At 40.4% G+C, this 16,188-nt stretch overlaps 1 protein-coding gene across 1 annotated transcript in view; it reads left to right on the top strand.

The window, feature by feature from the left end:
• Positions 1–485: 485 nt before the first annotated feature.
• LVRN (laeverin) overlaps positions 486–16,188 on the top strand; it is a gene marked incomplete at both ends in the record, with an annotated part of 87,033 nt that continues 71,330 nt past the window's right edge. Inside the window, one exon of the mRNA XM_082835128.1 lies at positions 486–1,180. Within this exon, the coding sequence (XP_082691254.1) occupies positions 486–1,180 (695 nt within the window). The remainder of the gene's footprint in view (positions 1,181–16,188) is intronic.

The following is a 16,188-nucleotide window of genomic DNA, read 5'->3' as shown; positions in this document are numbered from 1 at the left end:
CAGCTCATCACTGCAGTCAAGGAGTCGAGGGTGCTCTGTACCTGTCTCTTTTCCAACAACACCCGAAACCGCACCGGGTCACGCCCAACAGATCCTGTGAATCCAAATACCCATCCCCGTCGGAGGTGCCCAAATTCGAGTTTGGTCCTACCGTCCCCTCCCTGCGCCTACTCTGGAAGCTCCTCTGCGAGGTCTTTCCCTTCAGACCCAAAGGGGCGCGCGCTCAGTTGCTCCAGGTCCGCCTCTTCCCCAGGCCCTGGCGGGGGCGGGGGTGGGTAGGCAGGGACCTGGATCTGATTAGCTGGGAGGGGAAGCCGAGGTCCCAACAGCTCTCTCCTGTCTCCCAGGCTCCTCGAGGAGGAGGGAGGGACGGTACAAGAGAGGAGGGGCGGGGGTCCCATCACTGAGCACCCAGGCCGGGGGTCTGAGCCGCCGCCGCCGCCGCCGCCGGGCTCTCACCTCACCCCCAGCCCCGGGCTGCGGCCATGGGACCCCCTTCCAGCTCCGGCTTCTACGTGAGCCGCGTGGTAGCCCTGCTGCTGGCCGGGCTGGCTGCCGTGCTCCTGCTGGCGCTGGCCGTACTCGCCGCCCTGTACGGCCACTGCGCGCGCGTCCCGCCGTCGGAGCTTCACGACCGCGGGGTCCCGCACGCCGCGTCCTCCCCGCCAGGCAGGCAGGAGCCGGCGCGGACCCCGAAGCCCGGCCCCACTCTGGAGACGGAGGTGGCGCCCACCCCGCGCAACTGGCGACCCCCGGGGCCCTGGGACCAGCTGCGCCTGCCACCCTGGCTCGTGCCGCTGCACTATGAGCTGGAGCTGTGGCCCCGTCTGAGGCCAGAAGAGCTCTCGGCGCCGGCGTTGCGCTTCACTGGCCGCGTGAACATCACCGTGCGCTGCATCGCGGCCACGGCGCGGCTGCTGCTTCACAGCCTCTTCCTGGACTGTGAAAGCGCCGAGGTGCGGGGACCACTGTCCCCGGATGCCGGAGACGCCACCGTGGGCCGCGTGCTGGTGGACGAGGTGTGGTTCGCGTTGGACATGCAGTACATGGTGCTAGAGCTCGGCGAAGCCCTGCAGCCCGGGAGCCGCTATGAGCTGCAGCTCAGCTTCTCCGGCCCGGTGTACCAGGACACCAGGGAGGGACTCTTCCTCAATCTCTACACGGACCAGGGTGAGCGCAGGTAAGGGCAGGCCGGCCCTGGCCTCCTCGGCCCCCGCCCCGCATTCCCCGCGCGCAGACTGCGGGTTCAGGTGCTTAGGTGCGCGTCTCCTGCCCTTCGCAAAGAAACCCACCCCATCCTTCGCGACGTTTTCTTTTAGAGTCAGAGGGTGAGCGCCTCCTTCCTCCCTTTCCCTCTTCCTTTGGCCAGGTTTCAGCCCCATCCCTGCCCATCCAGTTCGTTTCTATCGTTGCCCCTTTTAAGGTCGCTGCTGCCCCAAAAGTTTATTTTCCTCTTCAGAGAACCCCTTTGTCCTCTAACCCAGAATTTACTTAGGGCAACGAGCAAACCCCTCGCTACTCAAAGTTTGGTCAAAAACTTTGAGTTGCTGGTCCGCGGTACCAACGTAACATCTGGGAGGTTGTTAGAAATGCAGACTCTTAAGCCCCACCCTCGACCAAGGGGATCCGAATATGCGTTTACCGGAGCTCCTCGGGTGATTCACCCGCGTTAGAGTTGGATAAGCACGGGGCTAGAGCACCGTTGCCGCTCTGCGGTTTCTCCCCAGCGCCTCTCTGCGCTTTTCGTGCTCTCTTTTGCCTGGGCGCTCCGTAAGTGCTGCTCTTGCAACAAATAGACCCACGTCGCGGCTGTTAGTTTCCATAGTTATTTTCTTTTTGCTAAGGTTCTCCAAAACTTCAGAATCCCCTTTCATTCCTGCCCTCCCACCCCCTGCCCGGGCCCCGCGTGTCGTTTTGCGGGTGAGCAGCGGCATCCCCTCCCCTCCCCGCTCTTTGACCGGCTATGTGCCAGAGTTTCGGGATTCAAAAAAAAAAAAAGTAAAAGCGATGACAAGGGACCTCCCCTCTGAGTCTGCAGGCTCACATAGTGTACATGTGTTCTCTTTACACTCGTTTGCGATAGTGTCTCCCACACGGAATGTTTCCAGCCCAAGAATTGCCTCTTTCCACGCTCTGGGACCACATTACTGACCCCCGGCGAGCGCTAGAGAAATGGTCTTTTTTTTTTCTTTTTTCAAACTGGTGAGCTCCTGCTTCGCTCATGCAGTGGTGGAGCCTTTGCGGTTTACACAACTGCATGTACTTTGCCCTTTATTATTAGAGAAAATGTTCTCAGATGTTCTCTGAGGGAAAGAAACCCACTAAATTACCCCCTAACTCTTCTCCTGCACTATTTTCAAAACTTCAGGGGTTTAAAATAAGTTTAATACGCTGGCCTAAGTGGAAGCGTAATCTGTAACTTTTGTTTTTAAGGACAGTATGCTTGATTTTTCTCTCAAAAATGCATCAATACCTGAGAAACAGTTTTGAAAAGTTTCTCATGAGTATAATGTGTTACTGGACTTATGGGCTCTGGAAACCTTTTGAAATAACTGTGTATTGTTAAGGTGCAGGATTTTTCAGAGGGGGAGAAAAGGATGCTTTTTTGCACAGCTACCTGACAGTGTTTTCTGCTGTCAGTTAGCAAATCTTCATCGCTTCACCATCTCTTCCTTCTTCCTGTCTTAATGGGTCTTTGGCGTGGACAAACTGCCCTAGCAAACACGGGAAATGAAAGTCCCTTTCCATTTTTCTATTGTGCTGCCAACTCTAGTAGTAACTAGAAACCATATTTTGAGAGCTTTCAAATTCAAATAAGCAGAAAATTTAATAAAGTCCTACAGATGTTCATAGACCTAGGTGGAGCCCCAGAACTGTGGCATCTTGAGAGGAGCTGTCGCCTGGAAGTTGTTCTTCTGAGTCTCTGCTTCTGAAACCAGGAAGAAGAGAAACCTGCAGCTGAGCTTGAAGCCAAGGTCACAAAGAACCTGAACAAAATGATGACTTGTGATGAGGCAGATTTTGGAAGCCCAGCAGGCTTGAGTTTGAGCTGTATCACTTGAGCCAGTCTCTTCACCTCTCTAAGTTTGTTGCCTCATTCATGGAATAGACATAATAAGTGTCAACCTTTAGAATGTTGTGAGAATTAAGTGGGAAGGGGGGCACCGTGACTGGCATATAATCTGTGCGGTGATGGCTACTATCATTAGCTTGGGGTAAAATTATCCTGTTATCTAAACGTGGAAGCTGCCACATTCCTGGTAGATACGATTCTAAGAAGATTTCTATATGCAGAGAAATTGCCCAATGTTTTCACATTTTTCTTGGGGTGTCTGTAATTCCAGCTGCAGTGGTTGGAACATGTTTACTTCTGTTCTTTGATGGTCTCTAATCACAGTCCAGACAGGCTAATGTTTTTAAATAATTTTACTCAACTCTAACGGAAGAGAGAAAGAAGGTCAATCCAGAAAATACAAAGAGCATCACTATTTGACACTTCTAAGGTTTAGGTTACGATTTGCTAGCTTCAGAGGTTGCTGGGGATGCTTTCTACCTGTGCTCAGCCTTTCTCTACCTGACAGGTGACTTCACATTTCTGCCATATAGGAGCCATCTACTGGATACCTTGGACATGTGCATCTTCCATGTGTGGAAAGTTGAGAGCAAGATCCACATGTTAATGTCCCTCTAAGCAGTATTTCCCAAACTTCATTCCCTGGCATATGACTATTTTCAGATTTTGCCATATTCGATATCTGTGGCCATATTATTTGCTAAAAAAGTTACTTGATTTAAACAAAAATGTTAAGTAGCTTTATTGAAAAGCAACTCTATACCATTATTAGAGACGGAAAACCATTTAAAATTTATAGAAAGGAATGGCACAGACTAATACAACGAAAATAAAACATTGTTAATAAGTTCTAGCTATCATTATTGTCTGCTGAAAGATCTGAAGGCTTTGAATCTGAAGGCTGCTCTCTCTTTCTTAAAAAAGGGAAATTAGAATTAGATGTTCAAGATAAATAACACCAAAGCAATGCTTTCTCTTGACCTAATCAGAATGATTCATAAAACTGAAAGGACTGACTTTATCATGTGTGAGTCTGATCTGTGTAATAGTCTGTCTGAGGGCTACCAAAAATCCCTCTCCATCTATACTTTGGAAAATCCTGCATTAGAGTAGTGGTTCACACTTTAATGTGCATCAGAAACACTAAAGGAGCTTATTAAACATGTAGATTCCAGGGGCACACCCTCAGAAATTCCAGATCAGTACACCGATATTCATAGCAACACTATTCACAATAGCTACAAGGTGGAAGCAACCCAAATGTCCACTGATGGATGAAGGGAAGACACAAAATGTGGTCTATACATACAATGGAATATTATTCAGCCTTAAAAAGGAAGGAAATTCTGACATATGCTACTACACAGATGAATCTCGGGGACATTATATAAGGGACCTAAAGTAGTTAAATTTATAGGGACATAAAGTAGAATTGTGGTTGCTAGGGGCTGGGGGAGTGAAGAGTGTTTTTGGCTGTATTGGGTCTTTATTGCTGTGTGTGGGCTTTAGTTGCGGCGAGCAGGGGCAACTCTTCGTTGCAGTGTGTGGCCTTCTCATTGTGCTGGCTTCTCTTGTTGTGGAACATGGGCTCTAGGCGCACAGGCTTCAGTAGTTGTGACACATGGGCTCAGTAGTTGTGGCTCGCAGGCTCTAGAGTGCAGGCTCAGTAGTTGTGGCACACGGACTTAGTTGCTCCGTGGCATGTGGGATCCTCCCGGACCAGGGATCGAACCCATATCCCCTGCATTGGCAGGTGGATTCTCAACCACTGCACCACCAGGGAAGTCCCGAGTGGGGAGTTTTTGTTTAATGAGTACAGAGTTTTAGTTTTGCAAGATAAAAAGAGTTCTGGAGACTGGTTGTACAACAATGTGAATGTACTTAACACCACTCAACGTTATACTTAAAAATGGTTAAGATGATGAATTTTATGTTTTGTGTATTGGGTTGGTCAAAATTTTCGTTCATGTTTTTCCATAAGATGTTATGGAAAAACCCAAAGGAACTCTTTGGCCAACCCAACATTTTCCACAATTTAAAAAATTTTAAAAGCAAAAACTTTCCAGAGCAGTGAGTTTTGAGTGGGGTTTGGAAATTTACATATTTTAACAATTGCTGCGATAAACATCTTTTCGTGCTTATTTGCCATCTGTATGTATATCACTTCAATGAAATGTCTCTTCATGTCTTTTTTCCATTTTCTAATGGAATTGTTTTTTTATTTTATATTTATTTATTTGGCTGCATTGTGTCTTCATTGCTGTGAGCAGTCTTTCTCTAGTTGCGGCGAGTGGGGACTCCTCTTCGTTGAGGTGCCTCAGGCTTCTCGTTGCGGCGGCTTCTCTTGCAGAGCATGCATGGGCTCTAGGCATGCAAGCTTCAGTAGCTGTGGCATGTGGGCTTCAGTAGTTGTGGCTTGCGGGCTCTAGAGCACAGGCTCAGTAGTTGTGGTGCACAGGCTTAGTTGCTCTGCGGCATGTGGGATCTTCCCAGACCAGGGCTCAAACCGGTGTCCCCTGCATTGGCAGGCAGATTCTTAACCACTCTGCCACCAGGGAAGCCCGCTGAATGGTTTTTTTACAGTGGCGTCCTGGGATTTTTTTAATATAATCTACATCTGAGTCCATTGTGAAATATGTGGCTTACAAATATCATTCTGCCTGTCTGTAACTTGTCTTTTAATCTTCTTAATAAGGTTTTCAGAGAGCAAAAGTTTTAATATTAAAGAAGTCCAATTTATCGGTATTTTTTATAGAACATACCTTTGGTGTAATGTCTAAGAATTCTTTTTTTAAAGACTTTGTTGGGTTTTTTTTGGAGACGTTTTAGGTTTACAACAAAATTTAGGGGGAAGTAGAGAGATTCCTCATATATCCCCTGCCTCCACACATGCATAGCCTCCCCCATTATCAATATCACTCACTAGAAAGGCACGTTTTTTTTTAACTAAGGATGAATCTGTATCGGCACATCATAATCACCCCAAATTCATAGTTTACCTTAGGGTTTACTTTTGGTGGTGTACGTTCTATCTGTTTGGACAAATATATACTGACTTATAGCCATCATTATAATACCATAGAGTATTTTCACTGCTCTAAAAATCCTTTGCTATCTGCCTATTCATCTTCCCACCCACCCACTCTGCCCAGCAACCACTGATCTTTTTATTGTCTGCATAGTTTTGCCTTTTCCATATGTCGTATAGTTGGAATCATACAGTATATCACCTTTTCAGCGTGCCTTCTTTCACTTAGCAATATGCATTTAAGGTTCCTCCATGTGTTTTCATGTTGCAATAGCTCATTTCTTTTTAGTGCTGAATAATATTCTATTGTCTGGATGTACCACAGTTTATTTATCTAGTCACCTACAGAAGGACATCTTTTCTGCTTCCAAGTTTTGACAATTATGAAAAAAGCTGTTATAAACTCTGTGCACAGGTTTTTGTGTAGACATACATTTTCAACTACTTTAGGTAAATACCAAGAAACATAATTGCTGGATCATAGGTAAGCTTATGTTTAGTTCTGTAAGATACTGCCCAACTGTCTTCCAGAGTGGATATACCATTTTGTATTCCCATCAGGAATGAATGAGGGTTCCTTTTGCTCCATATTCTTGTCAGCATTTGATGTTGTCAGTGTTCTGGATTTTGGCCTATATTCTAATAAGTATCTCATTGTTTTAATTTGCATTTCCCTGATGACATACGATGTGAAGTATCCTCTCATATGCTTTTCTGTATAATTTCTTTGGTGAGGTATCTGCTGAAGTCTTTGGCCCATTTTTTAATTGAGTTGTTTGTCTTCTTTTTTTAAATTTTATTTTATTCAAGTGTAGTTGATTTACAATGTTATTAATTTCTGCTGTACAGCAAAGTGATTCAGTTAACATACATAGAATGGAGTTGTTTGTTTTCTTTTGTTTTAAGATTTATTATGTATTTATTTAATTTATTTTGGGCTGCATCAGGTCTTAGTTGCAGCGTGCGGGTTCTTTGTTGAGGTGCATGGGCTTCTCTCTAGTTGTGGCATGAGGGTTTTCTCTTCTCTAGTTGTGGCGCACAGGCTCCAGGGTGCATGGGCTCTGTAGTTTGTGGCACACAGGCTCTAGCTGAGGCACACAAGCTCAGTAGTTGTGGCATGCAGGCTTAGTTGCCCCTCGGCATGTGGGATATTAGGTCCCTGACCAGGGATTGAACCCACGTCCCCTGCATTGTGAGGCGGATTCTTTACCACTGGACCACCAGGGAAGTCCATGTTTGTTTTCTTATTGTTGAATTTTAAGAGTTCTTTGTATATTTTGGATAACAGTCTTTTATCAGATGTGTCTTTTGCAAATATATTCTGCCAGTCTATAGCTTGTCCTCTTTATATTGTCTTTGACAGAGCAGAATTTTTTAATTTTAGTGAAATCCAGCTTATCAATTATTTCTTTTATTGATCATGTCTTTGGTGTATTATCTTAAAAGACATCACCATACCCAAGATCATTTAGGTTTTCTCCTATGTTATCTTCTAGGAATTTTATAATTTTACATTTTACATTTAGATCTATGATCCATTATGAGTTAATTTTTATGAAGGGTGTAAGGTCTGGGTCTAGATTCAGTTTTTTTTTGCATGTGGGTGTCCAGTAAGAGATTTTCTTTACTCCATGGTATTGCCTTTGCTTCTTTGTCAAAGATTAGTTGACTATGTTTTTATGGGTCTATTTCTTGGCTCTCTATTTTATTCCCTTGATCTGTCTATTCTTTTGCCAATACCACACTGTCTTGATTATTTTAGCTTTATAGTAAGTCTTGAAGTCAGGTAGTGTAAATCTTCCAGCTTTGTTCTTCTCCTTCGATACTGTGTTAGGTATTCTGTTTTTTTTGCCTCTCACTATAAACCTTAGAATCATTTTGTCCAAATCCATAAACTTAACTTGCTAGGATTTTAAATGAGATTGCAGTGAATCAATGGATCAAGTTGGGAAGAACTGATACGCTGATAATATTGAGTCTTCAGATCCATGAATATGGAATAACTCTCCATTTATTTAGTTCTTTTTAAAATTTCATTCATCAGAGTTTTCTATTTTTCCTTATCTAAATCTTATACATATTTTGTTAGATTTATACCTAAGTATTTCATTTTTAGGGACACTAATGTAAATGGCATTATGTTTTTAATTTCAAATCCATTTGTTCACTGTTGGTATATACGAAATAAATTGACTTTTGTATATTAACCTTATATCCTGCAAATTTGCTATAATTGCTTATTAGTTCCAGGAGGTTTTTGTCAATTTTTTTGGATTTTGTAGAAAACACAGATGATCATCTTATCTGTGAATAAGAGTGTTTTATTTCTTCCTTCCCAATGAATATATCTTTTATTTCCTTTTCTTGACTTACTGCATTTGGAAGGACTTCCAGTACAATGTTGAAAAGGAGTGGCAAGAGGGGACATCCTTGCCTTGTCCCTGATCTTAGTGGAAAGCTTCAAATTCTCACCATTTAGTATGATGTTAGCTGTAGATTTTCTTGTAGATGGCCTTTATTAAGATTAGGCAGTCCCCCTCTATTCTTACTTTACTGAGAATTTTAATTGTAAATGGGTGCTGGATCTTGGCAAATGCTTTCTTTGCATCTATTAATGGGTGACCATGTGATTTTTCTTATCTAGTCTGTTGATGTGATGGATAACATTAATTGATTTTTGAATGTTGAACTAGTCTTGCATACCTGGGATAAATACCACTTGGTCGGGATATGTAATTCTTTTTATGCGTTGTTGGATTTGATTTGCTAATATTTTGTTGAGGATTTTTGCGTCTCTGTTCAGGAGAGCTATTGGCCTGTAGTTTTCTTTTCTTATAATGTTTTGTTCTGGTTTTGGTGTTAGGGTAATGCTGGCCTCATAGAATGAGTTAGGAAGTATTCCCTTTGCTTCTATCCTGTGAACGTGATTGTAGAGAATTGGTATTCCTTAAATGTTTGGTAGAATTTACCAGTGAACCCATCTGGGCCTGATAATTTCTGTTTTGAAAGGTTATTAATTATTGATTCAATTTCTTTAATAGATATAGGCTTTTTCAGATTGTTCCTTCTTGTGTGAGTTCTGGCAGATTGTATCTTCTAAGGATTGGTCCTTTTCATTTAGAGTATCAAATTTGTGGGCATAAATTAGTTCATAGTATTCCTTATTATCTTTTGAATGTCCATGGTATCTGTGGTGATGTCCCCTCTTTCATTTCTGATATTGGTATTGATATAATGGATTAATATATACCATATCTGTTACTGTTTACTATTTTTTTGCCCTTGCTCTTTTTCCCATTTTTGTCTTCCATTCTTTTTTTGCCTTTCTTTACTATGTTGAATTTTCCAGGCCATGAACACAGAATATCTGTTCATTTATTTAAATCTTTGATCTATTTCACCAGCATTTTAGCATTTTTAACATACAAATCCTATACCTGTTTTATTAGATTTATGCCTAAGTATTTAATTTTATTTGAACAATTGTAAATGGTATTGTATTTTTAATTTTAGTTTTTATGTATCTGATTCTACTACAAAGAAATAGTGAGTTTTTTGTGCTTATCTTGTGTCCTAGGACTTGGTGATCTCACTTGCAAGATCTAGGAGTTTTTGTTTTGTTTTTATAGATTCCTTGGGATTTTCTATGTAGATCATCATGTTATCTGCATACAGAGACAGTTTTATTTCTACTATTCCAATCCATTTGCCATTTCTTTTCTTACCTTACTTTGCTGGCTGAAATTTCTAGCACTATGTTGACCAAGAGTGGTAAGTGTGGACATTCTTTTTCCCTAATGTTAGGGAGAAAGTTTTTAGCCTTTCACTGTTCAGTATGATTTTAGGTGGAGGTTTTTTTGTATATGTTCCTTATCAAGTTGAGGAAGTTTCCCTCTATTCACAGTATTTCTGAGTTGCTTTTTTTTTTTTTTAATCACAAATAGGTGTTGGATCTTGTCAAACACTGACATTACCTGTTACTGGATAGAACATAATGGAAAATGGAGGATACAACAAAATTACCAAAAGAGTGCCTGAAGAAGATCTCAGAGCAAGATCCTTGTTCTTCCCTTTATGGTTAGCATGGTCTGCAACCAGTGTGGCTTCTAATTCATAGAGTAGAAATGGCTTAGGCCAATGGGCCCTGGATTGTGTATGTTTTCCTTGTGATCTTTTTGAGGTCAAAGGGGATCTAGAATTTTGCACATGGGATAAGAACATTGACTAGGGAGCTAAAGAGGGGCCACCATGCCAGGGATCAAAGTAAATGTGTTGCAGTGAATGCTGTGGAGTGGTTGTGCAAGGTGTGGTCCAGAGGGAGTTGCAGCCAGACTCAGAGGACTGGCCATGTGAGCAAGAGCCCAGATGAGTGCCATGTTATCAGTAGGAACTGCTGAGCCTTGACTGTTGTGAAGGAATGGTTTACAAGTCATACCAGTCAAGAGAATGCAGTCACATCAATATGGCAAATCCAAGAAGTCCTCTCCTGTCAAGAGGTCTCCTCCTTCTCTGCCCTTCCCCAGTCTGGCATCTGGGTGTAGGAGAAAGCTTCTTAGTTCTCATGCCCTTATGAAATAAAAGAGCCCTGAAAGGGAATTTGGATTTTAAATGACTATCCCCCCAAACAAGACTGTTTTAAAATCAGTAACGATGAGTAACCTGTAATTGGCAAGCTTGCGTTCTTTTCCTCTACCATCAGTGAGAATATGGGTTCCAGAGTATGAAGTTATAGGACAGATTGCTTTACACATCTGAGTTCTGGTAAGTAAATTTTGACAATTAATTCTCTTCATGTAAAATAAATGTTTCCTCCAACACTAATGACTAGAGCTTATAACATTCCAATTCATCCAAGCTTTCCAAACAATTATTACCAAGGACTCCATAAACCAGTGTACTCCAAAACTATATTTTGTACCAGTTGCTTCTGACCTTTGGAAACCATTGCAGAGAATACTTATGCTAAAGGCCAGTTTCTCAGCTCATCAAGGTCTGATTAGTCACCTGATAAAAGAGGTACTAGGAAAACTGAAATAAAAAACATCTTGTGTTCTTTCCTTTCCTGATAAGTACAAGTCGCTCAGATGGCCCTAGACTGTACAGAATGGATAATAGGTTGTCTTTGGCCATTTTAAAGATGTAAGGAGACCTTTTCTGAAATATCTGCCTGAGGGTAAAATTGGTTACAGCACTACTGAGACTATTAGGGGACCATGTTCCACTAGTACATCTTGCAAGATGAACTTGGCCTTCCCTGAGACCCTTGTTCATAATCACTAACCCCAATTAATAAATACACACCTTTGGGGTCTCTTTCATTAGGGTGATATTATACCGTTACTAGCTATGAGAATTTTTAAATATGCACCTCTTCATTTACTGTGTGCAAGATATATGTACAGTATAAGACGGATGTGAGAAGTATGGGATCTAACTCCATAAAAACAACTTAAAAACATGACAGTAATATCACTGTTTGCAGATGACATGATACTATACATAGAGAATCCTAAAGATGCTGCCAGAAAACTACGAGAGCTAATCAATAAATCTGATAAAGTAGCAGGATACAAAATTAACGCACAGAAATCTCTTGCATTCCTATACACTAACGACGAAAAATCTGAAAGAGAAATTAAGGAAACACTCCCATTTACCATTGCAACAAAAAGAATAAAATACCTAGGAATAAACCTACCTAAGCAGACAAAAGACCTGTATGTAGAAAACTATAAGACACTGATGAAAGAAATTGAAGACGATACAAACAGATGGAGAGATATACCGTGTTCTTGGATTGGAAGAATCAACATTGTGAAAATGGCTATACTACCTAAAGCAATCTACAGATCCAAAGCAATCCCTATCAAACTAGCAATGGCATTTTTCACAGAACTGGAACAAAAAATTTCACAATTTGTATGGAAACACAACAGACCCCAAATAGCCAAAGCAATCTTGAGAACAAAAAACGGAGCTGGAGTAATCAGGCTCCCTGACTTCAGACTATACTACAAAGCTACAGTCATCAAGACAGTATGGTAGTGGCACAAAAACAGAAATATAGATCAGTGAAACAGGATAGAAAGCCCAGAGATAAACCCATGCACATATGGTCACCTTATCTTTGTTAAAGGAGGCAAGAATATACAATGGAGAAAAGACAGCCTCTTCAATAAGTGGTGCTGGGAAAACTAGACAGCTACATGTAAAACAATGAAATTAGAACACTTCTTAAAACCACACACAAAAATAAACTAAAAATGGATTAAAGACCTAAATGTAAGGCCAGACACTATAAAACTCTTACAGGAAAACATAGGCAGAACACTCTATGACATAAATCACAGCAAGATCCTTTTTGACCCACCTCCTAGAGAAATGGAAATAAAAACAAAAATAAACAAATGGGACCTAATGAAACTTCAAAGCTTTTGCACAGCAAAGGAAACCACAAGCAAGATGAAAAGACGGCCCTCAGAATGTGAGAAAACATTTGCAAACAAAGTAACTGACAAAGGATTAATCTCCAAAATATACAAGCTGCTCATGCAGCTCAATAACAACCCAACAACCAACCCAATCCAAAAATGGGCAGAAGATCTGAATAGACATTTCTCCAAAGAAGATATACAGATTGCCAACAAACACATGAAAGGATGCTCAACATCACTAATCATTAGAGAAATGTAAATCAAAACTACAATGAGGTATCACCTCACACCAGTCAGAATGGCCATCATCAAAAAATCTACAAACAATAAATGCTCGAGAGGGTGTGGAGAAAAGGGAACCCTCTTGCACTGTTGGTGGGAATATAAATTGATACAGCCACTATGGAGAACAGTATGGAGGTTCCTTAAAAATCTGCAAATAGAACTACCATATGACCCAGCAATCCCACTACATATCCCCTGAGAAAACCGTAGTTCAAAAAGAGACATGTACCACAATGTTCATTGCAGCACTATTTACAATAGCCAGGACATGGAAGCAACCTAAGTGTCCATCGACAGATGAATGGATAAAGAATATGTGGCACATATATACAATGGAATATTACTCAGCCATAAGAAGAAACAAAACTGAGTTATTTGTAGTGAGGTGGATGGACCTAGAGTCTGTCATACAGAGTGAAATACGTCAGAAAGAGAAAAACAAATACTGTATGCTAACAAGTATATATGGAATCTTAAAAAGAAAAATCGTTCTGATGAGCCTAGGGGCAGGACAGGAATAAAGACGCAGATGTAGAGAATGGACTTGAGGACCTGGGGAGGGGGGAAGGGTAAGCTGGGATGAAGTGAGAGAGTAGCATTAACATATATACACTACGAAATGTAAAATAGATAGCTAGTGGGAAGCAGCAGCACAGCACAGGGTCATCAGCTGTGCTTTGTGACCACCTAGAAGGGTGGGAGAGGGAGGGTGGGAGGGAGATGCAAGAGGGAGGGGATATATGTATACATATAGCTGATTCACTTTGTTATATAGCAGAAAGTAACACACCATTGTAAATCAATTATACTCCAGTAAAGTTGTTTAAAAAAAAAATGACAGTACTAGAGGCACCTCTTTTTCTTATTGGCGTAAGTCGATTGAGAGAGTTTAGACTGTGTTAAAAAAACAAAATTCAACGGAGTAAATGTATTCAGTGATGCATAAATCAGGCAGCATCCCATCTAGCAAATAGAAAGGTGCTCCCAGGAGCTGTACAAAATGAAAGACTTTTATAGGCAGAAGGGGGCAGGACAAGGAAGTCATACTAGCAAAGACTGATTGTTCAGGGCAAGGTCACCTTTCTTTAGGGGTGACTGTGGTCTATCAGACATATAACCTCACTAGTGCTGACTAGGTAATTCCAGGTTGAGTGGTTTAAGATTCCATTCCTGGGAGAAGGGGAAACTGTAATTAAGTATCAAGTCTCAGTTTGGTGATGTGGGGCATAGTACCAATGACTCCATTTTGGGCCTGTTGTCTTGTTTTTAACAAATGAGATCTTTTAAGTTCACTGTGAAGAAAACGTCTTCCCTTTGTTTGAAAAGTCTGAAGGTCAAATCTACATTAGAAATGGCAACCCTTGCTTAACCTGCTCATAGCACTTTTGAGAGAATGTGCCCTACACAGGCCATGCTCTGTACCAGTGACCTTCTCTCCATATTCCTGTTCCAGCTTTCTTATGATTACTATTTACATGATGTATCTTTTCTTAACTTTTACTTTTAATCTATATGTGTCTTGATAATAAAAGTGAATTTCTTATTGAAACATAGTATTAGGTCTTACAGTCTGACAATCTCTGCCCTTTAGTTGGGGTGTTTAGACTATTTACATTTTACGTAGTTATTGAGTTGATTGGATTCAAATCTACCATCTTGCTATTTGCTCTCTATTGTCTAAACTGTTTTTTATTTTATTTTTCTCTTCTTTTGGATTGAGTAGTTTTTAATATTCCATTTAATATTAACTTGGCTAATTAGCTATGTCTTTTTGTGTGTGGTGAGGTGAGAAGTAGAGCAGGAGGATTGCTCTAGGGTTTACAATATGTGTCCCAACTTATCACAGACTACATTCAAATGGAACTATACCCACTTTACATATAATATATAAATCTTAGAAGAACATGTTTCTGTTTTCCCCCTCCTATCCTTTGTGCTACAGCTGCTACACATCTTACTTTTACATAGGTTATTAACCCTACCATATACTGTTATTGTTCTTTCTTTAAACAATTAATTACTTTAAGATAAATTTTTGCAAGAGAAAAAATTTTTATTTACTTACATATATACCATCTCCAGGGCTCTTCATTCCTTTGTGTACATCTAAGTTTCCATGTTATGTTATTTTCTTTCACCTGAAAGATTTTAACATTTCTTCAAGTTCAGGTCTACTGGTGATAAATTCTCTCAGTTTTTGTCTGTCTGAAAATTTTTATTTTTCCTTCATTTTTGAAAGATATTTTTGCTTAGTATAGAATTCTAGATTGGTGGGGTTTTGTTTTTAATTTCAGCAGTTTAAGGATGTTATTTCATTGACTTATGGCTTGAATAATTTCTGAAGAGAAGTCTAGGGATTTTAATTTTTGTTCCTCTGTATGAGATTTGCTCTTCTGTGATAATCATGATTTTTCTTTTTTAATTTGTTACTATGGCAAATTATACTGATTGACTTTCTAATATTAAACTAAGTTTGCATTGCCATGATAAATCCCACTTGGTCTTGATGTATTATCCTTTTATATTTTGTTGCATTCAACTCACTAAAGTTTTGTTTATAATTTTTGCATCTATGTTCATGAGACATATAGACTTGTGGCTTTTTGTTTTGTTTTGCTTTTTATCTTGCAATGTCTTTGTCTGGTTTTGGTATCAGAGTAACACTGGCTTCAAATAATAAATTTGGAGGTATTCCTTCTTTAATTTTCTGGAAATATTTATGTAGAATTAGTATTATTTCTTCCTTAAATGCTTGGTTGAGTTTCACCAATGAAGCCACCTGGGCTTGGAGTTTCTTTGTGAGATGGTTTTTAACTACAAAATAATCTTCCTTAATAGATATAGGACTATTCAGGTTATCTATCTCTTTATGAGTGAGCTTTGGTAGTTTAAGTCTTTCAAGGAATTTGTCCATCTAATCAAAGTTGCCAAATTTATAAGTATAAAGTTGTTCAAAATATTCCTTTCCTCCTGTTATTTTAATATCTGTAGAATCTGTAGTGATGTCACCTGTTTCTTTCCTGATATTGGTCATTTGTGTCTTCTCTCTTTGGGGAGCTGGAGCCCTGGTTCTGTTACCACTCCTGTCCCTTACTAGTTGTCTAACCAGTTGCATAAACTCCCAGGGCTTCAGCTTTTACATCTGTAAATTAAGAGAGTGGAGCTCTGTAAAGTCTCTTCCACTTCTGATAGTCAATAACTTTGACCTGTCTGTCTAGAGATTTATCTACTTTATTAATCTTCTTGTAGAACCAGTTTTTTATTTCATACATTTCCTCTATTTTTCTGTTTTTTATTTCAATACTTCATGCATTAATCTTTATTATTTCCTTTTTTTGCTTTGGGCTTCATTTCCTTTTCTTATTCTG

This window comes from Leucopleurus acutus, assembly GCF_964270905.1.
Source record: "Leucopleurus acutus genome assembly, chromosome: 3".
Lineage (NCBI taxonomy): Eukaryota > Metazoa > Chordata > Mammalia > Artiodactyla > Delphinidae > Leucopleurus > Leucopleurus acutus.
This window is presented reverse-complemented; position numbering and strand designations above follow the sequence as displayed.